The 24,937-nt window shown below is 34.7% G+C and overlaps 1 protein-coding gene across 6 annotated transcripts in view; it reads left to right on the forward strand.

Annotated features, from left to right (window-relative positions):
• The window catches only part of CPEB3 (cytoplasmic polyadenylation element binding protein 3), a 165,525-nt gene that overhangs the window by 46,626 nt on the left and 93,962 nt on the right, over window positions 1–24,937 (forward strand). For 5 of the 6 annotated variants that reach the window (XM_039871733.1, XM_039871734.1, XM_039871731.1 and 2 more), the window contains exons 3-4: window positions 12,505–12,664; window positions 21,919–21,975. In XM_039871733.1, coding sequence (XP_039727667.1) covers window positions 12,505–12,664; window positions 21,919–21,975 — 217 coding nt within the window. The remainder of the gene's footprint in view (window positions 1–12,504; window positions 12,665–21,918; window positions 21,976–24,937) is intronic. The other variant, XM_039871735.1, reaches the window with a different exon arrangement.

Genomic DNA, 24,937 nt, shown 5'->3' on the forward strand with positions numbered 1-24,937 from the left:
TAAACTGGTCTAGTTGCTGGAATAGTCAGTGGTCTTAATTTTGGAACACAGGAATTCAAGCTGAATTATTGTTAAATCAGTTTGTAGCAGCACTGCCCAATAGAAGTGGACTGCAAGACACAGGATAATTACAAAATTTCTAGTAGCACATTGAAAAAGTAAAAAGAAACAGGTGAAATTAATTTTAATATATTGTATTTAACCTGCTATATGTAAAATATTTCAACATGTTATCAATATAAAAATTATTGAGATATTTTCTTTTACAGGCTTTTTTTGTACTTGGTCTTTGAAATTCAGTATGTATCTTATACCTACAACACATCTCAATTCATTTCAGCAACATTTTACTTGCTCTGTATCTATATCTATATCTCCTTTTAGGCAATAAATGTTTCCACAACATTTTGGAAATAAAATTAATGTTTGTCAATTGAATCAATTTAAGAACTTTACAAATAGCTATACCTTAGAAGCAGACCTTACTTTAATTACTTTTCATAAGCAAATTATTACATCAAGTTTTTCACTTAAGAATACTTTCCCAAATATAGGGTTTGACATAGAAATTGAAGTAAAAAAAGAAAAAGATGTGGGTTTTTTTTTTCCCAGTCTTTTAATAAGTATGGGAGAGAGATTTAAAATTATAGACTGAAGAAACACTTTAGAATTATTCATGTTTTTGCTTTCCCTTGTTCCTGGGAGTTCAGCTTAACACATAAGAAACAATAATATAAGAAGGTACATTTCTCTTTCACACACCTGCACCCACACCAGTAAGAGTAGAAATATAATTGTTAGATAGTAACAGAAATGAGAATTGTTAACTAGGAATGATTCTCAACCTAGAGGCAGAAGAGCATAATGAAGGCTCTGATTGCCTGGGTTTGACTCCTGTCTCAGATACTTTTCGTATAATATCTTTGAGCCTTACCTTTCTCATTTGTAAGATGGGATAATAATAACTAATTCCATAGGCTTTTGTGAGGAAGAAATGAGATAAAACATGTAAAGTGCTTAAAACAGTACTGGACACATAGCCAATATTGATCAGTTCTGCTGTTAATTTAATTCCAAGAGTTTTTGATAGCCGTGTTGTTGGTTTAATAAGAGGAGAAAGGTTCTGGGATATGTTAAAGTGGATAGGGTATGCTAAGAAGTCTCAAAAGAATACCTTAATGAGGTTCAGATGAGCAAGGATGTGTGTGAAATGCTTTATGAGATGTAAAGTATCCTATAAATAACAAATAATATGAGGAAATTAGATTATTTGTAGCCTTAGTATGCTGGAAAGTGAATATTTACAGATCTAGCTCAACAGATAATGGTAATATTTCCCTCCAGATCCTCAAAGTTAAATACCAGGGAAAAGATTTAAGGCCACAAAAAAATCTTGAAAATAAAGTTGGACTCTTTCGTAGTGGAATAATATTCTGAAATTGTATGCATTCGTACACAGATTAATCTGATGCTGTCCTAGAGAAAGGGTTTGCTAAACTACATCCTTAGTGTTATTAGTATTTACAATCAGGTCTTATCTATTTATAGCCTATAGCCTATATATCCTTTGAAGAATTTCTTATTGGGTCCTTCCAAATTTCTTGAAGAAGCTGAGCCTCAATGTCTGTGCAGGCCTCTCTGGCCTTCCTTTCCTGGAAGCCTTTTTGATCTCTCCATTTGTGCATCCATAATTCTAATCACATAGCTCTGTCATTGCATTTACCTCATTCTGTAGTAATCATCTATAAACTAGACAGCTGGCTTCTTGTGGACAGAGACTATGCCTCACTTAACTTTTTAATCTTTAATGGTCTGGCATATTAAAGTTCCCCCCAAAATATATGCAGAATAAGTGAAGAAAGAGTAAAAACAGCCTTCAGCACACTTGGCAAAAATTTTTTTTAGCACTAGCATTTGAAAGTAATAAAGAAAGCTGTTCTTCTAAAAAGTACTTGTGATGTAGACATTTTGGAAAATCTGACTGAACTTCTCTTAATCTAAATTATTACATTTTATTTTACTTTATGAGCTCTAACGTACCTTAAAGTAGCATTACTAGAATGATACACACTTCATTTTAAAGGAAAACTTTTTAACCTTCCAAATACCAAATATTTTACTAATTGTAGGTGCTTTGCATTTTAGACACATTAACATGTTCATCTTAGATGTAGTAACATTTAAATGGAAGATTAGGTTAAGGATTTATAAATTCATGAACATCTTTTCTTCCTGGAATGCTTACATAACAAATAATTTGTGTGTGGTTAGCCTTGTTCAAGGACACCTGATTTGTATTAAGAACTCAATTTAATATTTAGTTTCCTCATCTGTAAAATAGAGATTGTAATACCTACCTCATAGGACAGTTGTAAATATTAAATAAAATAATTCAAGAAAAGTACTCAGCACAGTGTCTGTGACATATTAATCAATTATATGGTAGCTATGACTTAATAAATTCTACAAGGCTTGTTGTGGAAAGCAGTATGCACATCCATTGCCCTCTCTCCGGAGGCAGATTGGTAGTTATTTTTATAAACCAGCATTGTCTTATGTCAGAGATGGGTTGAGCATAAGGGGGTTAGGGAGTAAGCCTGTTCCAATTTAAAAATAATAAAGCTTTACAAATGGTTAACGTAGTTTGGGCTTTTGACCATATAATCCTATTATATTTGTTTAGTTACTTAATCTGTTTTTATTATTGGTCTCATCTGGAATCAGAATTGTACAATAAACTTGAGATGCAGGTTTTGTTGTTTTGTTTTGGTTTGTTTGTTTTCCCTTCTCTTTTTATTAGAAGAGACGGGTTAAGAAACTGGCGGGGGTTGGGGGAAGTGGGAAGAAACCGAGGGAAAAAATAATGTGCTCCTTTTCCTCTGGTCCCCGTCCATCAAGTTGGAGTGATTTTTTTTTTTTTTTTTTTGGCATTTACCAGGTTCTCTGTTTAGTAATAAACACATGTGCACATTGGTAACCTCTCCAGTGGTGGCCAGGGAGTGACAGTGAAGAGCTGTAGTCCATAGCTGTTAATCTGTGTATATACTGGGCATGGAATCATCTGTTGGTTTCTGAAAGGGGGAAGAGCCCAAGACAGCTGCTAGTCGAAATTGGCTGTGTTTCTTTATTGCTCTTATCGCCATGGGACTATTTGCATAAAAGCAGCTGTGTTTTGTTGTTCAGTTTTCAAATACAAGAGGATAACAGGGGGCCACAGCAGAAGCGTTCACGTCGCGGCCCCTGTCAGATTCTGGTGAATCTGCGAATTCTGCTGTGTATCTCCTCACCTAACCATTCAAGTCAAGCAATAATTGCAATGAACAGAGCAGGGCAGACTTTGGTATTTATGGATATAAGTATCTTTCCTGCTTTAATAATGCTTCTACATAGATGCTGGAGCATATCATTCTTAAAATGTGCCCTGGTTATAAATGGGATGGGCTGGTCTCTAAAGGACACAGTATATCACTCTAATACAGGAATCTCTGGGATACAAAAACAAAAACAAAACAAAACAAAAAAACTCATCAGAAACACTGGGAGGTATGAGGAGATGCTGTTTGTGGGTAATATGGCTAATAACTGCTTATAACTCTTTAGAGGAGCATTGAAGACATCCTTAGACATGTAAGTGACACTTATTGTGGCGATCAATGGCATTAGTTATTTGACTGGCAGTAAGGTTGTCTCTCAAGCTTTATTACTGTCTGGTTTAGGTTTAATTAACCTGGGTCCTTTAGTGGCTCCTGAATGGAACAGCTGCACTCAAGATTTTGCCTCCCTTCAGTCATAGCTCAAGAAAGTTATTAGGTCTTACTTCCTAATAACTTGGACATAAATGAATGATTTGCAGGTAGTGTCATAGTTCTTGTTAAAACCTTAAAGAGCATTTTTTAAAGCTTTATTGCAATATAATTTACATGCTATGAAGTTCATTCACCCTTTTAAAGTATATAATGAAGTTACTTTTCATGTATTTACAAAGTTAGGTATCAGTCATCACTAATTCTAGAACATTTTTATCACCCCAAAAAGAAACCCCATACCTATTAGCAGTCAATCTCTATTTCCCTCATGACTCCCCCAACCCTAAGCAATGACCAATCTATTTTTTGTCTCTATGGATAATTTGCCTATTGTGGAGATTTCATATAAGTGGAATTATACAGGTGATCCTTTGTGACTCGCTTTTTTCACTTTCATAATGTTTTCAAGATTCATTCATGTTATAACACATATCAGTACTCATTTCTTTTTAATGCTGAATAATATTCTATTATATGGATGTACCATAATTTGTTTATCCATTCAACAGTTTATGGGCATTTGAGTAGTTTCCAGTTTTTAGAAATTAAGAATAAAGTTGTTTTATAAAGTAGTTATAAACATTTGTACAGGTTTTTGTGTGGATATGTGTTTTTATTTATCTTGGGAGAATACTTAGGAATGGGGTTGCTAGGTTATATGGCTAAGTGTATGTTTATAAGTAATTCCCAAATTCTTTTTCCAAAGTGGCTGTACCATTTTGCATTTCCACCAGCAATTTGTGAGAGTTCTGGTTGTTCTATATTCTAATCAGCATTTGGAAAGGAATCGTCAGGTTTTTTTTTTCCTTTCCTTTCTTTTCCTTTTCGTTCGTTTTCTTGCTTCCTTCCTTCCTTTCTTCTTTCTTTTTTTTTTTTCTGTTCTGATAGGTATGCAATTCTTTGTTAGTTTTAAATGAAAATATTGTAATATGAAGCCGTCAGAAGGACAATTTAAATGCAAAGCAGGCATTTACTGAAGGCTTATTATATGCCAGATCCTCTGCTATATGATGGGAATATGGTGACGGAAGACATATCTCTGCTCCCATGGACCCGACAGTTTATTGAGGATGACAAGCATGTAAAGAAGTAATTACAATAGACTGAGTCATTGCCAGTTAACCGGAGTTAAAATATTGGGGTGGAGGAGAGTCCAACTATACCTAGAAATAGTCAGTTTTGTGGAAGGATCTTTACAGTTCTGATAAGTTAAAAAGAAAACAATATGAGGAGCTACATGTACCTTTGCATAATGTTCTAAGATAGGTTTTGGTTGTCAAGGTCAAGCTGTCCCTACATTATGCCTAATAAATCAATGCCGAATAAGCTGCTTGGAATAATATTCTGCTGGCTAACCACCTAGTGATTTGGGGCAATACCAACTAGTTTCATATGCATGATAACCAGGGAAAGGGACAACTTTAATTTTTGTAGTTTCTTGAAGTCTGCTCTTTTGACAGTTGTAGTTACTTCTTTTCCTTTCTGTATCCTTCCCAGGTCTGGCTCAGACCTAGGTCTGACTTTCTGCCTTTTACTTAGCATAATGCTAAACTGTATAATCATTGTTTTTTTAAAGTGCATTTGTATTCAGCTCTAAACTGTTTACCATAGTCAGATACAAAATAGTCATTTGTATTTTTTGTCCAATTGACCCATTCAGCCTTTGTCTGGCTAGATCTGGCCTCATTGTGTAGGTCATTTCAGGTGAAAAGGTGATTCCAAGAACCTGTGTTTGATGAACTGTTTCCCTGTATCTGATGAACTCTGACCTGTGTGTCAAACCAATGAGAAGAGCTGTGAAGGAAAATGGGGGATGGCAGGGAGCAGAAAAGACTAGGTGAAAATTGCTAGGTTGTACTTCAAGGTATCATGATCATCTAACTTTTGAGCATCTTCCAGAGTAGGTAAAACTATCCTCTAGCTTTTTTTTCTTTTTTAACTTCTCAAGAACGTTAGTTAGCTTGCTTTGCTGTTATGCAGCAAGGAAAAATATTTGATATAAAGCTTAAAGTAATTGGAATTACTCTCATCCTCTAGAAGAAAAAAATGAGTGAGGAAGTTGTAATTTCTCTGTATACCCTAATCCTATCCTAGGCTATATTGAGGATTCTTAAGACTTTCTTGTATGGAAAACTGGGTTTAACAATAATTTTAAAGACTATTAAAATTCACAGCAGGTGCTGATCAATTGTTTTTTCTTTTGACACAAAAGGAAGGATAGGTTTCAACTTTTTAAGGACTTTAAGTTAGATCTAAAGAGCATTTGCTTGCTATTGAGTGACTGAAGGAGAGTCTACAATCACGTTTTCTAAAGGGTTACAAATGTAATACTAGTCTTATTTGGGATAGTTAAAATTTACCATTGACTGAAGGACTCAATACTTACTGAATATGGGATGAAAATCTGCATTTGAATAGTTATTTTCCCCCCCTCCCCCTCAGGTTAGTGACCTAGGTCTTCCATTATTTGGAAAAGTTTTTAACTTTCAGGCAAAATGTAGGTCGAACTGCTCAATACTATAGGAAAGCTCAATTTGATATAGGAACCTAACACTTTTAATGGGTTCTGAAAAGTAACAGCAGTAATTGGCTTAGAACATTATTAAATGTCCTGTCTGTTCTTTATGGTACTCTTAAGCAGATTCTGTGCTTGAAATCACGACATGTTGAGCTTTTGGATATACTGCCTCTTTGGTTTTTACTCAGGGCTGGCAAGTTTCATAGAAACTTATGTTTCATTATTAGTGGTGTCCTTCATAGAAACCAGGGGTCAGGAAACCATTGTGCCAAACTAGACCAAACATAGAAAAGATGCACTTAAAGGGACTGAACAGAAATTATGAGAAAGTTGGGAGATGGGAAAGAAATCTTAAAATTATAAAATTTCTTATAGAATGTACATTGGCATAATTACTTGATTCAACATAGTCACTATGCATTTATTTACTTTTTAGGAGGGATGTGTGTATGGTTGGGTGGCAGAGAGGCAAGAATATATATATTAAAAAGGACCTATTTCAGAAGCACAATATTGGTCAAAGAAAGCACGTTGCAGAACAGTATGTAAACTTTTATGTTTATGGGGAAAAAACTATTTTCTATGGATATGTATACATATATGAATATATTTTTAAACATCTGAAGGACTACGTGCCCAATGTATATAGTAGTCTGAAGAGAGTACAAGAAGGCAGGATTAGAGACTTTTGTTTTTTCTGTAATATTCTTTGTGTGTTTGAGAAGAATTGTTTCATATATGAATTATATGATTAAATATCCGTTTAAAAACAGGTAGAACATATTCATTACCCTTAAACAGTGTTTATAGTGTAGACAGGGAGTTGAGATCATTTGAAATAGTGTAAACTAGTTAGAAAATAAGAACAGTAGGGTGGAAGTTTAGAAATGGCTAGTTTTTTGAGGTTAATCCTCTCATGTGTTGAATACATTTAACTTTGAAGTGTTTTATCCAAACATATGGTGAAGCCGTATAGAAAAATCTTCCTTCAGGAATTTCTTCTCTTGTTTTTCTATATTATTTCACAACCCCGTTGATCTTTTAGCCTTTTCAAATCTACCCACCTTTTTTGATCCTGTCTGTGCCTCTTTCTTCCCAGCCAAACCCCCATTGTTCATGGGGCACATGGCAACCAATTAGTGTAGAAACATTGAACATTACTGGCATTGACTGGACAGGCTTGAGTTCACATCCTGGTTTCTGACCAGCTTTGTGACTTTACAAACAGTTAAAGTATGAGCAGTTACATAACAATTGTGAGCTTCTGTTTTCCCTTCTTGTGAAATGGAGAAAATGCCTTCCCTGCAGGGTTGTTTGTGGTGAAGATTGAGATCGCTGGTATAAAGCATTTAGCCCATTGCCTAGCACACAGTAGGCACCATGATTAATTTTATCTTTTTGTCCTAGAGTTGCTTTTTTTCTCAGGTGCTTGTGGCTCTTTGTATCTCTAGGAAAAGAAATGCCGGGGAGTAAGCCAAAAAGAGTAGAAAAGGGTCATGGATTTCTCTCACAAGGAAAAGGCAAGTGCATGGGATAGGGCTGGTAGAGGAAGGCTTGGGGCTGTGCAGAATATATCAAGCTATTTCTTGAGTTTAGTTGTCAGTCGAACAAGGGTAATCGAACAAGAGTAGGTAAGGGTTACACTGCCTGTGTGGCTATGTGGTGTCAAAGAGGCTCTCTCTGATTGTGTTAGGATTAGGTTGAAAGAGTGTGTTTATGAAAGGATTTAAGGTGAAGGGAGAAGGAGGAAGTCAGGGAGACAGAATGCCCTTTAGAGCAGTGGTCCGCAACCTTTTTGGCACCAGGGACTGGTGCTCCTGTGAGAATTTAATGCCTGATGATCTAAGGTGGAGCTGAGGCAACGATGCTAGCGCTGGGTAGCAGCTACAAATACAGATGAAGCTTCTTTGCTCGCCTGCTGCTCACCTCCTGCTGTGTGGCCCAGTTCCTAACAGGCCACGTACTGGAACGGGACCAAGGCCATGGGGTTGGGGAGCCCTGCTTTAGACCATGATCCGTATTGACTGAGTTTGAGCCCTGACTCTATTGCTTACTAACTCTGTAACCTTGGACCAGTTACATAATCTCTCCAAGTTTTAATTGCTTAATTTGTAAAATGGAAATAAAAGTTACCTGCCATATAGAGTTGTGAGGGAACGCATTCAGCATACTTAAAACAGTGCCAGGCACATATTAAGTACTTGAATAATTTATTAATTTATTAAGTCAAGCTAGGGGAGGAAAGAAAGCAGGGCTAATGAATCTTACAGTGGAGGTGGAAAGACTTTATGTACAAATAACCGATAACATCTATTATTGGTTATATTCAGAGAAAAATAGTCAATAATGGGATGCATTATTTATAAATGTTCTAATACTTCCTGATGTGTGCATTTGTTAAAAACAAATGAAAAAGATATTTTCTTTATTTTCACTATATTGGTTAAAAAAAAACTTATGAAGAAAAAGACTTAAAAGGTTAGTTGCCACTTGTAACTTTTGTTGTTGAATGGTAAATTGTGGTTAGTTTGTTCTATGCATAATTTCTATGGCATGTTATTGCAAATTTTTTTAGCTTTTCTATCTTTTTTCTGTTTCTTGCATGCTTCCTGGTTAATCAGTTATCTAAGCAACATTTACTAGTAAAACAATAAGGATATAGCAATATAAATTGATGAGACATAGAATTAATTTTAATGAGAAAATAAGTCAGCACTGAAGTTTATTCAATTAAAAAGCCTGTGCACATTCTACACAATATTAGATATTATTTTTCTTTTGAGAAATCATGCATTTCACATGTCATAATGCTTTCATCTGTTGAGTACTAGTGAGCCCCGTTAGGTTAGCATCAGTGAACCTCTAGGTTTTAATATCTGTATTTCAGTACTCTGAGGTGGCATCACAGAAGTCTTTTTGAATTCTCCCAAATGTTCCAGTAGCCACCAATATACAAGGCATCGTACATTCTGTCATCTAGTACTGAAAATAACTACAAAGAGAGAATTATCACCCCTATTGTATAAATGAAGATAATCAAATTTTAAAAATTTGTTTAGAATGACATGACAGCATGTGGCAGAGCCAAAATTTGAAAATCTGTCTGATTTCAAAATTTGCTTTTAAAAACCAAGTCACTGTTTCTGTAATCTCCAATTAATTGGAAGACTGCAAAGCTGACTTTTGGCATTGGTCAGGCTTGTTTATTTCCTGTTGCTGCTGTCCTTTTAGTCCCTTCTCTTATTTTACTGTCCCATTTTACGGATCATATTCATGAGTGTGAAGGCTTAACTTGAAGAATCAACCAGTCTAGTGGCTCTCAAATCTAGCCAATCATAAGAATTACCTGAGACATTTATCTCTTTTTAAATTATGATTGTTTTTAGGTTTTAGATAGAGACCAAGAACTTTCATTTTAACTGTTTTACATGTGATTTTGGCAATCTGACAGGTTTGGGAACCACTTCAGATACATGAATCCCCCTCCAAACATCTCCTCCAATTTTCTCAAAAGAAAAATAATATCTAATATTGTCTTCTGACAGGAACTTTCTACCACCTTACCAAGAAGGTCATTTAATCAGTAATTAGATGCAGTGCTTTGCTTCTGTAGAGCTTTCGTTTACTATCCTATATGGATTAGATAACTTCTTTGGATAGATTTTCATACTCCTTAGATATCAGCTTTGAGGCCAGATCCAGGCTTGACTATTCTCTGAACCTCACTCTGCTTATGTGTAAAATAAGTACGTTGTTATCTACTTTGAAGATTATATCAAGAATTAAATGGAAAAAAAAAGAAACTGTCTTGGCTGGAAAGATTCTCAAATGCCTTCAAATAGCCATTTGTTATAGTCTCTTCACCTTATCGGCCTGTTTTGAAACAGTTTCACATCTGCAGGGCTGTAGTTAAAAGTGTGGATATGTATGATAGAAGGCTCCTAGACATTTATTTTGGGATTGTCAGTGCCAAAAATAAGTTGTCATTTTGCCTCCTCATCAGCACACTTTTTTTTTTTTTTTTTTTTTAAACCTTTGGGTTTTCCTTTGGACAAAGAATATGATACGTCTTACGGGGTAGGGGAAGATAAGCCTGCATTTCTGGAAATTCAGCTTTACTCCTTAAGTAATTGGAGTTTCCATTGATAACTTGAACCCAAAACAAAATAAATGATCTGCAAGAAGACCTTTAAGGTAAAAGAAAAGACTCCTTGAATATATAGAGACAAAAATGGAGAACCCAAGAAAATATCCCATGTTTCTTATCCAGCAGTAGAGACAGATAACTGATGAGTGTTAAAAAGGAAAAAATGGAGTGGAGGAGAAAAGGGGTGGTGGCAGTAAACTAACAAATGTTGAGTACTTGGTCTTTGGCAAACAATGTGAGTGAAATAAATACTTAAGTAATTTCAACCTAATCCTCATGGGTAAGATCCCATTTTACTAATGAGAATACTGAGGCCATTAAAAATGACTAAGACAAGACTTATACCTGGTTGGTCACATGGCAGGTCTAGATTCATGACACCTAGAACTTTACAGAATGTGATTTTTAAAAAATTGTAGTGCATATACAAATATATGTTCTTTAAGAAATAGATGCGACTTAGTTTCCATTGTATACATTCGTCTGTCAAAACATTTGTCATACCCTTAATTGGTTATGTCTCTCTCTACTAGTTACTTGCAAACAGAGACTAGGCTATAACATTCATTTCTGAATTACTAGGGCCTACTAGGGGAATGGCCTTCGATTTGTGCATTAAAAGTTTGTAAAATCTGTGCCCTCCACCCCTACTCCTCGTCTATGTGTTAAAAATAAAGTATAGATAGGATTGTCAGGAATGTGAGAAATAATTCAATTCAATCCTCTTTTTATATAAAGGGAGAAATTTCAGGTGCAGACTGAAGAGGTAGATCATAATGTACCCAAAAGTCCCCAATTAATTGTAATTGTTCTAGAATTCTTGCCTCTGGTTCTTAGTGCAGAGCTCTTCATTGGACCTGCATACATGGGTACTGCATTCATTTATTCAGTTCCTCCTTTCTACTCAGTGCTGAGGAAATGCACCCTCTTTCCTGCCTCCCTGGGTAGGTATACAGCCAGGCTTTCCAGAAATCAGAAGAAAACAGCTTCTCAAGAGTTTAAGACAACCTAGAAAAAAGTCATTGTAGCTGAGGTTTTTACCTATTATATCATATTCTTGCTCATTGAGGCAGTCATTTTGCTATCCTGTTGTTCATAGGAGAGGATAAGTGATTATTCACAAGGCTGAATAAACTGTTCAAGAACCTGAAAATAATCTCTCAGTGATGTAGTTTGATTTGGTATGGTTGTTGAGGTGTATGTTTACTTGCTTTTCTTAAAAGCATACTAAATCTGTTCTATAGTAATAAGTTAGGCCATGAGCTGCACTTCCTTTTAGGCTCAGACTGCTAAAAATAATTTGTAGGTCATTGTCTCCCATGGACTTGAGTGGGACAATTATTTTTTTCTTTACTTAGTTTGTGTTAGCTTTCTATTTTCAAAATGTTTTTGAATCTAACATCATGAAAACACTACCTTGGTTTTAAGTTTTTTCATGTGAGTACTTTTCAAAAGGTAATTTTAGTACTTTGGACACATTTTGATTTTTATAAAGTATACCTGTGGAAAAGTGGAACTATGTATGGAAACTATCAATAATAAATATTAAAGATATCCACTAAAATTACATTGAAAGTATAGTCACCTTTTGTTTTTTTCAGGAAAGTAATTATTTGTAGACTGATAATTCTTAATTATGGTCTTCCTCCAGAAAAGATTCATTTGACAGTGGAGGCAGGGGGAATTTACTTAACTTTCTTTTGAATTTACATTTTTAGTTCACATGAGAGAAAGTCAATCTGAAGTAGTGAGACATACATTAAAGAATATTAGGAGAAAGGATGCAATCTAATTAATTATGGAAATTTGTATTAAACTTACTATTGCCAAGTCATTTTTTTTCATTTAATTCTAGCATTAATGTAAGTTTAATGTCATTCTGAAATAAGTCATTATTCTTAACGAAAAGAATGACTGATTAGAGTTATCTAGAACTTTGATTCATGTCATCAGTACATGGGCAGTAGCAAATGATATGGTATTAATTTTATGAAGTAATTTTATGTATTATCTTGTTCTGTTTTTATTTTTAGGACCGGAGTAGGCCCTATGACACTTTTAACTTGCACTCCTTGGAGAACTCCTTAATGGATATGATAAGGACTGATCATGAGCCTCTGAAAGGTAAACACTACCCTCCCAGTGGCCCACCAATGAGTTTCGCTGATATAATGTGGAGGAATCATTTTGCAGGTTAGGAATATTCATATGTCCATTCCTTGCTTGGTGTTTTAAACAAAAATCAGCTTTTTAATAATTGTGATTATTTTGGTTTTGTTTGTTTTTTGTTTGTTTGTTTTGTTTGCTTCTGTAAAGCATTGTGGAATGTATTTAAAGTTTTTTTTTTTTTTTAACTTGGGTTCAGCTACATATGATTTTTAAGGTTGATTGCTTTAATTGTAATGTTTGGCAGAAGCATGTGTTGGGTAGCTGAGGTCGTGGTTATAGCATGAGACCAGAAGCCAAGTTTTCTGGGCTTTGTGCATTTGGAATCCTTAGCTGAACTTGGATAATTCATTTAAGTCCAAGTATACTGCAAGGAAGTATGAGATTTTATAAATCAGTCTCCAAAGACTACTTCAGAAAATTTCACAGGAAAGGGTTTCATGTTATTAAAATATAATCAATTTCCTAGTATAGGAAGTAACATTACACAGACTTAAGAGCAGCCAGCAACCCTTTTGCGTGCATTTTCTGAGGCTAAAACACAAGGAAAATGTTTTAAAGTGTACAAATATTTTGGGTTAAATATAAGGCAGAAAGTCCCAAGGTCAGCAATATTAAGACTTCCAATTATTACAGCCCATTTAAATTCAGGATAGAGGCTGATGCTATCTATGCTCATAATTACAGATAGTTCTTTTTATAGGTTATAGGACTTTTTAGGAGCCCTATTGTGTTTTTAAAATACTGTAATGGAAATTTTCTGTTGAAATATCCACTGTACTTAGATTCAAAGCCTAACTATCTGAAAACTGAAGAGTTTGCCACAGGAATGCCCATCTTGTGTGAACCTTTATGTCCTCTGGAGTCGTGAGGAATTCGATCCCCTCTAATTCTCTCCAGCCTCTTACATAGTGTATGACTGACTGTGAACACCTAATAGTCATTTCCTCAAGCTACACCAGAAATTCATTTCATCCTTTTCTTGTCACACTCATGATTTTCTGCTGCATTCCTCAATTTCCAGTGAAATGAGTTAACAGACTATGAAGAAAATAAAGGATTTTGAGCAAAGCTGTATTTTAAAGCCTTCAGAAATAGAAAAAATCTCTCATTTATTCAGTGTTATATTTAGTCACTGTTACCACTTCTTCAGTTGAAAGATTAGGTGCATGGTAATTTAAAGCATATTTCACTTAGAAGTGAGAATGGTGTAAAAAAACCAATGATATTCACAGACTGGTTTGTTTTTAATATCTTCTAAGGCTGCATTTGTCTTCCTTCTCTACCTCGAACAGCTATAGGCCTTTCCTAATTATTCTAAAATATTCAACCCTTGTTCTATGCATACCTGTCTTATCTTAATCTGTATTCTTCAAACAATAAAAAATTATAAAAGGATATTAGATTATAGCCTGTAAAATAATTTTCCAGAATTTTGTGGATATTGTTTAAGTAGGAGCTATTGTGCCCTGTTGAGAGTAGCACTGGCAAAGAGGAGGGTACTTTGTTACGGGGTAATATACGGGGCCAGTATCTAGTTGTGCTGGCCCCTTTTTTATTGTATACTGAATTATCTCTGCATAAATTTCTCCATTACACTTGGAAATGTGAGGTTTCATCTATAAAAGCCTTCTGCGTTGTACTTATGTATGTCCTAATAAGTTGGAAGGCATTTAATATGTACTTGTTTATAGCCTCAATATAGTTGCAACTTCTCCGTTCGGTATACCACCCGCATTGACTTCCCATGAATGGACTGCTTCCCGTGGTCAATTACATCATCACATCATTGTCCTCTGGTTCAGGTGTTTGAGCTCCCTGCTTCCCTTTTGCAGCTGGGAGACTTTTAGATCTGGTTTATGGCACCATGCGTTTGATCCTTATTACTTCTAAAAACACAATTATGATGCTAACATTTTAAAGGAAAGATTTTAATTAACTTTTGACTTTAAAAAACAGAGCAAATTATAATAACAAAAAGATAACTTAAAAAAACATTGTGATGGTGTATCCTTTATTTTTCTATTTCCCACATACTAAACATTACACATGTTTTTCTCCGGTCTTCATAGTTTATTGATAGGCCTTAACACTGGACTCTTAGGTTGTGTCCAGCGTTTTCTTCATTATAGATGCTATGGATGAGTTCTTGCACATAGCTCTTAAGATAAAATCAGAGAGAGGGTCTCTGGGACAAAAGATGTAAACATCCAGTCAATTAAAAATAAAAAAGATATAAACAACTAGGTGAATTGAGCTTTAAGAGAAAGGTGCATAGGCTAGGGGACCTACTATGTGGCTTCTGTATGAGTCTGTCCAGAAGTACTTCCCTCTACTCCATTCTGTTTTCCTCCCTACCTTTAGTATCTTTTTCTCCCACTTGAACATGGGAACACTATCTTGAGGGTTACAAAACTCATATTATAGTCGTTGGTTTTTTGTTTGCTTGTGCGTTTCAGTGTTTTTCTTTGGAGCTCTATTTTTCTTTAGAAAACAATACATTCTTGCTCATTGTAAGAAATTCATATAGTACATAAAAGACAAAAAGGAAAGTGAAAAAACCACCTGAGACTTACTATGTAGAGAAAACAAAGATTATTGTTATTAATGTTCTTCCAGATATTTTATATTCTCTGTAGAGGAGATGAAATTTCACCTCAGCCTTTCTGACTTTGAGTCATTTAAACCCGGGTTTGAATTCTGGCTCTGCCTCTGGTTTGCTACTGATATAGATAAATTAGCCTCTTCAAACTCTTAGTGTCCTCATCATTAAAATAAAGCACTACTTCTTAGATCAGATAAAGTTTCTGACACTCGAAACTGCTCAAATTGTTATCTACAATTTTTTGCTGGCAGTAGTAGTGTTTTGCGTATTGCCTAGCCTGGGTAATAAACCTTTATATCCCTATAATATTTACTTCCTTCTAGCTAGACTGCAGCTAAACGTTGAAAGCTTTCAAATGCAAGTTGTCAAAATTTTGTATTTGCCATAGATAAATAATGATTATAAGGATAAATGTTCTATAATTATGAAAAATTACCTAAAAGAGGAAGAAAAATAATCCTAAGTTATGTTGGCTTTCCAAAATTGCATATCTGAATAATGTAAAGAAAGTATAATAGGATATCACATTCATGAAAAATAGAGTACTTCATGATGTACTTAAAGTGAACATGGTAAAAATATGTTCACAGTGATAATTTCATCTTAGAAATGTATTCAGCAAGAAATCCTTTTATTCTATAGTTCTCTTGATTCAGAGAGGGAAAAAAGGGTTAGTGGGAGAAATGACCGAATAGGAAGTTCAAGAAGTAATAAGATTTCTGTTTTAGTAGAGCTTTAACAGTTTTCCAGTTACATTTATACTTATACTAGGTCAGCGTTGAAGATATTTGTAGGAAATTTGAAAAGTTCCCCACCTCGTCCCCCATGATAAAAATGTCAAGTAGTGTAGAGGGAAAGTCAAACTGAATTCTCTTCACAGGACCCTGAGATATGTCTTCTAAAGTGTTGATCAAATTACAGAACCCTTATTTAAATAAAAATTAGACTTTTTTTTTTTTTGGCTTCTCGAAGATCTCAAACTATAGTTCTTTGTTATAACAGAATAACATTTTAACAGTTACCTGTTTTCTCTTACCATCTGATTTTTCCTGTTGTTCATTCAAGAGAATGCCTCCAGGAGATGACAGTTTTGAGAGGGTGATGAACTAATGAAAACTGTACCTTATTTCTTAAGTACAGAAATTCTTGGATTGGTAGATATATGAGTGAGGCCTACGTGGGAGGAATTGTCCTCTGCCCTCTTTTATAGTGGACTGAAAGGAAATCCGACTCCTCATAACTGTAAGAATTGAGGGGATTTCTGGCATTGGAAGAGGCAGCATAAGAGATAGGGAAAAAGGTTCATCTGTATACCCTCCTTACAGCTGTCCCCTGACTTGCTACTAATAATGAGGGTTCATCTAGCCTTTGGGGAACCCCTGTGAAAACCCAGGGTCATTAAGCCTCATTGATCATTACCCTCCCTTACAATTAATATTCAAAGTGGACGTTCAAAGTGAGAGAGAAGAATAGTAGGGAAATACCAACCATGGTGCATTGGGCAGTGTAGGTGACATTGAGAAGCAAGGTCCTGTCTCCTGGCTGGGGCAGCACAGTGGAGCAGATATCTTGGCAAAAAAAAAAAAAAAGAACCACCTTTTTCTCATCCCACACAGTCTCCCTTTTTCAACAGAAGAGTAAGTAGGCCTGGCCTACTACTTGGGGGTAATGTCTGATAAAACATTTTTATATATTCGAATTTTCTGTTCCTTCACCATTTATGGAATTGAAATTTGAAAAATGAAAAGAGCAAGTGTCAGTTGAGAACTGATATTGAAGAGTTTGCTTTTTAAATACATATTGAATCTGGGGAAAAAATAGCTATCTTTCGATAATAGTGCTTTAAAATATTTAAATTGACAGAAACTTGGAAGGAATAAATGCCATCCCTTTGGTGTTAGAGAGGTATTTTAATTTATTAATCACAATTTAAATTTAGTAACATATAACCTTTCACAAAATTGGCCCTTTTTGTGGAATGTTGAGATGCCCTTGTTATAGAAAAAAGTGGACCTTCATTACATTTAATTTGTTCAGAAAAATGTACTGTCTCTTTACTTACTTGAATTGTTACTCCAGTTCTATTTTTGTGCTGCTTCCCTTCCTCCCATATCAGTTTGTCTTGTATAAAAGTTAGCAGATTCCACAGACTTTGGGGCCACAGGTTCTAACTGAGCAAGAGGTAATTGTTCTTGTTCTATATGAGAGAGAGGAGACAGTATAGATAGAAGTTGAGTGATTTTCTTCATTGGTACCTCCCATTAATTTGCCAAATGATCCTTTCAATATAGCAGTGTAATCACCCGAGAGTTTTAAAAGAAAAAGATTATGAGTCCATTAATCCTGTGTACTACCTCCAGAAATTCTGATGTAATTGTTCTAGAGTACAGCCGGAAATGAGGAAACGTAGGTGCAAGGGGATTGATAACGTGTTGAAAATTATCCACTGCTAGTATGTATGCAGAGAAACTAGGATTTGACCTCAGGGTCTAAGCTCTCAGCTTTTTCTTCTTGGTTGTTTGGAACATATGTAGGATACTATAGTATCAAACTCATCATTTTTCCTTAAAGGAGATTTAAAACACTTGACTGTATTCTTACATATTATGTTATTACAGCTTGTTGATAATTTTTCTGAAGGAATGTATCTTCAACTTTATAGAGAAAAGTGGTGGGAAATAGAATCCAGTAGAATATCCATTTTGTTTTTGAACCTTTTCTAGAACATGGCACTCACATTCTGTTATGTGAAGGTCCTGAAAGACTTGACTTTTTAGAGCAAATGGGAATGATTAGAGGAAGATACAGCAGTTGTTCCCTATCTTATAATGTATTGCAGAAGTGAAGAGGTAACTTTCATAATTAATATGAATTAATAAAAATTCCAATTTTTATTTTAGACATATAAAAATATGGGTTTAGTTTGACTCTGAAACTTGGAATAATAGTAGAGGTAGTCTTTTATAACTGGCCTCTTAAATGAATGTGAATCGAGCTTATGAGACTGTGATTTTTACAGTCTAAATAACCATGTGGAATTCTATTCTCCAGCCTCTCCCTCCATTCCCTCTCACCCCCATTTTTCAGACTGTGCAGTGAGGAAAGTGAGACAGTCTCAGATTTTCACAGCATCATTTAACTCAGTAAAACCAAGTATGCTTTCCAGTTTTCAAAACCTTATATTTTACACTATACTTAAAAGATAGCTAGCTGACAAGAACAATTTAAAAATAGCAGACCATGGACAAAATGTCACGCTGGCAGCACTAGACTGCATTAACAAAAATCACCAGATGTCACACACTAGATTCTATTTCCACAGCTGATTAAGCAGCAGTATTTGTTGGACAAAAGGAAGAAAAAAGAAATGGCTTCATCTGAATTTAGAATCAGTTTTTCTTTTTTTGTTTTGTTTTCTCTCTCTTCCAAAATCCGATAATAACTGTAAGACTTAAGGTGTACAATGTGTTAAATAAATAATAAAATTATAAAATAATTCCCAATTTTAGAAAATAAACCTTTACACATATACACTCCCTAAACTAGGAGACTATAAATCAAAATGTTAACAGAACTTGTCTTTGATTGGTGATCTCATTTTCTTCATTTTTCTGTATTGTCTGTTTTTTCTTCATTGAAAATATATTGCATTGTATTTTGTAATCTAAACATGAATTTTGGAAGAGGTAAAGAATGTAGCTTAAAGAAGCCATAAATGGTTTTACTAAAAAGAATTTGCATTTAGTTGGAAAAAATTAGGTTATATTTAAATAATTTGTTCTGATGGGTCTGGCATTGACCTAGAACTTCTTATAATATCTTTTTTGTTGATAATGTTGATCCAGAGATTCAGAGATATGTTGAGTCCAAGAGGCCAACAGAATTAGGGAGGACACCAGGAAAAGCAAAAAGTTGTGTTTTCAGCAAGTAGTGAGGCCTTCATCTACAAAACATTGCCTAAGGCTTTTGTTTTGCTGCATCTTTCGAAAGATCGAATTGGAAGAAATCAATGTGGATAGAGGACGATAATCAGAAAACTACTGAGCTGCTTTTCAGTTTCATCTTTCCAGGATGAAAAGTCCTAAAACCTCATGGAAAGAGTCCAAAAAGGATCCACTTCTAGTGGACTATAGAGAAGGGCAACCCTTTGAGTATGGGAACATAAGTAGTTCTAGAAACATAAGAAAAACTATGTGATGTAATGATTGTAAACTACATAATTCTTTACTATAAGTGATTGTAGCACAGGAAATGAAAAGTTGAATGAGGACCAGCCAAATTTGGGCTTACTTGGTTTTCTTGATAATGCTTTATTATTCTAGAAATGTTTAGTGAACATCCCTAGCTTTTAGGAACCACACTCACTTCTCAATATTCCTTAGTCGAAGAGCATAGAGTCCCTCTCTATATGCCATTTCCTTAAGTTCTGATGGGCAGTGATTTTGAACTCTTAACGGGTTTTTGGCAGACTTTCCAGTGACTGGCTATTTACTGTTCTATTTGAATACCTCAGAATATGATGAATAAATTGCATCTAGTTCTCATGGATGTTACTATTTGGTGGTAATGAATCTAAATAATGTCTTGATTATCTGAAAATCATGGAGAGAACACTGATATAGCTAACTAAAACCAGAATGGAAATTCTCCCTACTGAATCAAAGCCTTGTTCTGGTGACAAATTTTCCTATAATAGTTTTGATCAAGGTGATGGTAGGAAATAGCACTCATTGCATGTGGTGTAGACTATAATTTTTAATGACTCTAAATTGACTTAGGGGCTAGAAAAATGTAAGACACAGCAATTACATATATAGATACTGTTAAAGGTATCTTTTAATGATGGGTAGTTTTTGAAACTCCTAATAATTAGCTTCTAGTAAATATGAAAAGATAAATGAAATCTATTAAAAATAAACAGGCATTTCTATTATTAAGAGATAATTCTCTGCTAATATGATTTTCTGTAGAAAACATTAAATTATATTCTAAGAAAGAATTTTACCTTAATATAAGTGCTAGCAAAATAGTCTCCACAAAACTAGAGATATATATAATGTTTTCCTCCTAATAAGGAAGTTTAAATTAATAAGAACTAAAAGTAATTCTTATTGAAAGTTCTATAATGCTTTATAGATAATTAGAATAGTTTCATCAGAATCTATCAACTGTTGATGATATCTCTATTCTTATTTACTCTTCTTTCTCTCTCCTTCCCTCCCTTCTTTCCTCTTTCCCTCTCACTCATCCATCAGTACAAGCAACATTACACTTAAGAGAATTTTGTTTTTAATATGAAGTGACCTTTTACAAATTACTGTGGATCTTTAAGTGATTAAGGTGGCCTTGATTTGACTAGGAATTCATGATTACTCTTTTTTATTTGAGGCAAATACTGTTTTGTCCACTGTGATTCTTCTCCTTTAGGCCAGAAGAGGTTGATAATGCTGTTTGCCTCTAGTACCCCATAACAGAGTTTAATACCAAATGATGACTGACCTTTTGCAGTTATACATAACACTGTATGTGTTGGAAAAGTCAATCACTTATCCCCAGCTTTCTCTGTATCATTCTCCCCCAAAATACTATTGACATTTATTTAAACAATGGTACTGACCTAAAATTAATATTTTTATGAGAATTTTATGGTCACCGTTGAAATAATTGGACATGAAAACCTTGAAGATCCAAGTTCATAGATACTAAGCATTGTTTCAATAACTATTTTGCTTAAGGAATTGGTCAAGAAAACTTATTAAGTATATTTTTTCATATAAGACTTATATTTTTCTTTTGATACATCCACCTTCTTTCCCAAATAATTAATGAAAAAACATACCAGATATCTATATCTTTCACTCTTAACCGAGATAGGCAAAATTGTTTGTAAAGGGCCAGAGAATAAATATTTTAGGCCTGTGGGCCATATTGTCTCTGTCACACATTATTCTTTGTTTTTAATTTTTGCTTTTTATAACCCCTTAAAAATGTAAAAATGATTCTTAGCTCAGAGGAGGCATATATAAAAATAGGTAGCCAGCCAGTGTGGGCAGTTTGTGACCCCTGTTACTATAAGGACAAAGATTTGGAGACAAGCATTATGCCCAGGGTCATATAACTAGTTAGTGGTAGGGGTAGCAATAAGAACCTTAGACTTTTAGGCCAGTCATAGTTCCCCACTCTGTTATGTGAATGTTACCATCTTTCTTCCAGTTGCCATTCTGATAATTGTTGTATTTTTGAGCCACAGTGAAACCTTTATCTAATTCCCTCTAAGCTTCAACTTTATATATTTCTTGAATTTATTATTTAGCTGCTTGAATTTGAAGGGCACTATGAATGATTGTTTAAATAAAATGCTTATTAATTCAGGGAGTTGGCATGTTTAAATTGGAATGCTGGAGATGCATTAAAATTTCAGACAATTATAATGTGAGCTTCTTTTTTGTTTTGTTTTATTTATTTGTTGTTATTGAGACTTGGCTTTGTTTTAAGATTTTTCACGTGTATATTTTATGACTTGATTTAAAAATTGTTGTAATCGCTATGTCCTTGGATAGCATTATTTGTTATAGATTTATTTTTTTGCAAATGATCATATTATACAATGTATTTGAAACAATTATATTAAGCATTATTTTCTTTGTGCTTAAAATAAAATTATTTTATTTTTTAGGACGCATGGGAATAAATTTTCATCATCCAGGAACAGATAATATTATGGCACTTAACAGTAAGTCTTCATATGAAATATTCTATAAAATTAGCAGTCAAGTTTACAGCATATCATTTTCCCTTTTTTAATTGTTTATTACATTTCAACCTTCTAATGAATGCAGTATAGACCATTATTCTATACCAGTGGTTCTCAAAATGTGGTCCCTGGACCAGCAGCCTCATCATCTTTTGCGAAGTTATTAAAAATGCAGAATCTCAGGCCCCACTACAAACCTGCTGAATCAGAAACTTTATGAATGGGGCCCAGAAATCCATGTATTAATAAGTCCTATCGGTGATTCTGATGCAGGTAAAGTTTGAGAACTGCTACTCTATACTAGATATTGACAGATTACATCCCCATGAGCCAAATCTGGCCCACTGTCTGATTTTGTAAAGAGTTGTATTGAAACCCAGCCACAGCCTATTCATGAGCAGAAAACTTTGCTGATCCTTGCTGCATACCATTGGGGTAGAGGAAGGAAAGAAAGGAGAAAGAAAGGAGAGAGGCTGAGGGAGGCCAAGGGAGAGAGGGAGAAGGGTAGAGAATGTGAATGAATAATTCAACTTACTTATGTATGACTCAGAATTTTCTCATTGTGGTAGATAGCCAATAGGTGCTTCAAACTGGATATCAGGGATCTCCCCTTAGTGGAATTTATGTGGTATATAGGTGTCAGTAGCTTTGCAGGTTAGAAATGGTTTTTTCAGTAATAATTGTTGGATTAAGTTCTGGAACATCAAAATCTTATTAACCAGAAAGTCATTGTATTAATCAATACTGGAAGAAATATCTGGCTAGTATCAATTCTCCTAAGTGTCTTTGGACAAAATACTTTGCAGAAGAACAACCTCTGTACTGAAATGGTCAGTTGTCAGAAATACCTATATGAGCCATTGATTTAAGTTTTCTCCTCTATCAAATGAGTGATATCAGGTTATCTTCTCTCATCCTCTGAGACATACAAGCTGACTCTCAATACACATGGGGGATGTACTGAGTAAATCCAGGGTTGTGCACAATATCACCCTTTCTCCTCTTGTTTGATTAAGGGTATTAAAATGCCAGGAGTTCCTAAGGCCAGATTTTAGATTATCTCTAAAATATGTATTTCACATTTCTTTTGGTTCTGACATGTAGCCTTCCTCCCAGTGAGCACTGCAGAGAACGACTGACAGTACTTGATGATGCAGGTCCTCTTCACTGCACGCACATTTTGTTCTAAATAGCGAGTATCCCCTCTTTTGGAAGGTCTTGGAAACAATAAAATTCCAGACTATTCACCACTGTTTTCTAATTTCTGAAAGCAAGGTCATTTTGCAATTAGATTATGCTGCCCCTGGTTTTTTCTTAGAATTAGGTACATTAGGGTGAGGATTAATAAGTGTGCTTGACTTGCTGAGCTTCAGCAATTCTGCAAAACTTTTTTGAAAACACATCAGTTAGGTGATGGGATTTAGAAGGAAAAAATAGTATGGTAGTGTGTCTGTCTGAAGGAATGAATGTGTGTTTGAGAAAAGATCTAATTTGACATGATGTGAGTCCTTTTCTACAAAAGAGAGTATATAATTTATGATTTTTTTGTGTAAAAATGAAGCTAGAAGATGTTTGTTTTTAAAAGGTTTTGATTCTCTTTGATTTGATTCTCTTTAATCAACTGCTTTTAAATAAGAGATTTCATTTATGTTCTTTCCACTTTGTACATATTGCCTAAAATGCCCCTTTTAGCCTCTAAATTTTCTCATCTGTAAGAGAAGGAGACTGAATTAGGTCATCTTAATGATTGCTTTCAGACTGAAAATTCTGTGATTCATAATTGTTAAAGTACCAAAAGTGTCATTTTGCCAATGTCTGTATCAAATGTTGATGAGTTATGCATATTTGCAACTTTATGGCAGATATCAGAGTGTATCTATCTTCAAATGACTCTGTGAGTGCTGTCCTATAGGCTCCTTAAAGTAAACCATAAAAACAACCAGAGTTTGATGTTTATATTTCTTACGTTAATTCTCTTTCAAAGTTGACTCCAACTTGAAATGATTGGAATAAACAAAATATCCTCCTCGGTAGATACTTGTGAGACCTACAGGCTTTGACAGATTTGCTGTAATAAAGTTTTTTCCCTTTTGTATATTTGGGCCCAGGCCATCTGGTGACATATATATAACACATACGCAAATACACCTACGTATTTTTTGTCTATCTTCTTACACCTACCATTTGTTGGCCCAACAATTATTGTTCTGTAGCTGATCTGCCCTTCTTCCTTTCCTTCAACTTTCATGTAGGATTAATTGAGATGAAGTCACAAATCACTGAAACTTTTAATTCAAAATCTCTGATATTGAGAGATACTACATTGAAGTTGAAGTGTATTTTCAGACAAGAAGGGACTGGCTAAGAAAAAGAATTGAGTCAATGGTTAAATTTTTAAAACAGGAAATGTGAGTCAGTTATAGTTCCTTCTTTCTTACCCTTTTTTGCTATGCAGAATCCATGTTTTCTAACTCTTTATGTAATGCTACCACTCACCATGTCTTCAAAAAATCAATCCTTTTACTTCCTTGATCTCACCAAAACCCAAATCTCTCCTGAAGACATATTCTCCGCTCTCCTGACTTAATGGGAAAGTCAGGTATCATGGAGAGCATATTCACTTCTGAGTACTATATCCCAGCTTTGAATGGGCCAGTTTCCCATTTTTTTGGTGTTCCTAGTGCATACCATCCAGTTATACTTTCCTCTGAGAATCACCACTGTTGTCGTCACCTAGAAGACAGAAGATGGAGCTTGGGAGGGGAGGATAGGATACCAACTATAGAAAAGAGTAAACCTATAGACATTTAGGATGTGGAAAGATTGGCAATATATGTATAAATCCAAAGAATCTACTGATTTTTCCTGTTCAAGATCATGAATCTAGTAAGAATTAGCAGGCCGACCTTTGGGGAGAAAATTAAGAGACATCTAAATTTTG

This window comes from Pteropus medius, unplaced genomic scaffold (genome assembly GCF_902729225.1).
Source record: "Pteropus medius unplaced genomic scaffold, Ma_sr-lr_union100, whole genome shotgun sequence".
NCBI lineage: Eukaryota > Metazoa > Chordata > Mammalia > Chiroptera > Pteropodidae > Pteropus > Pteropus medius.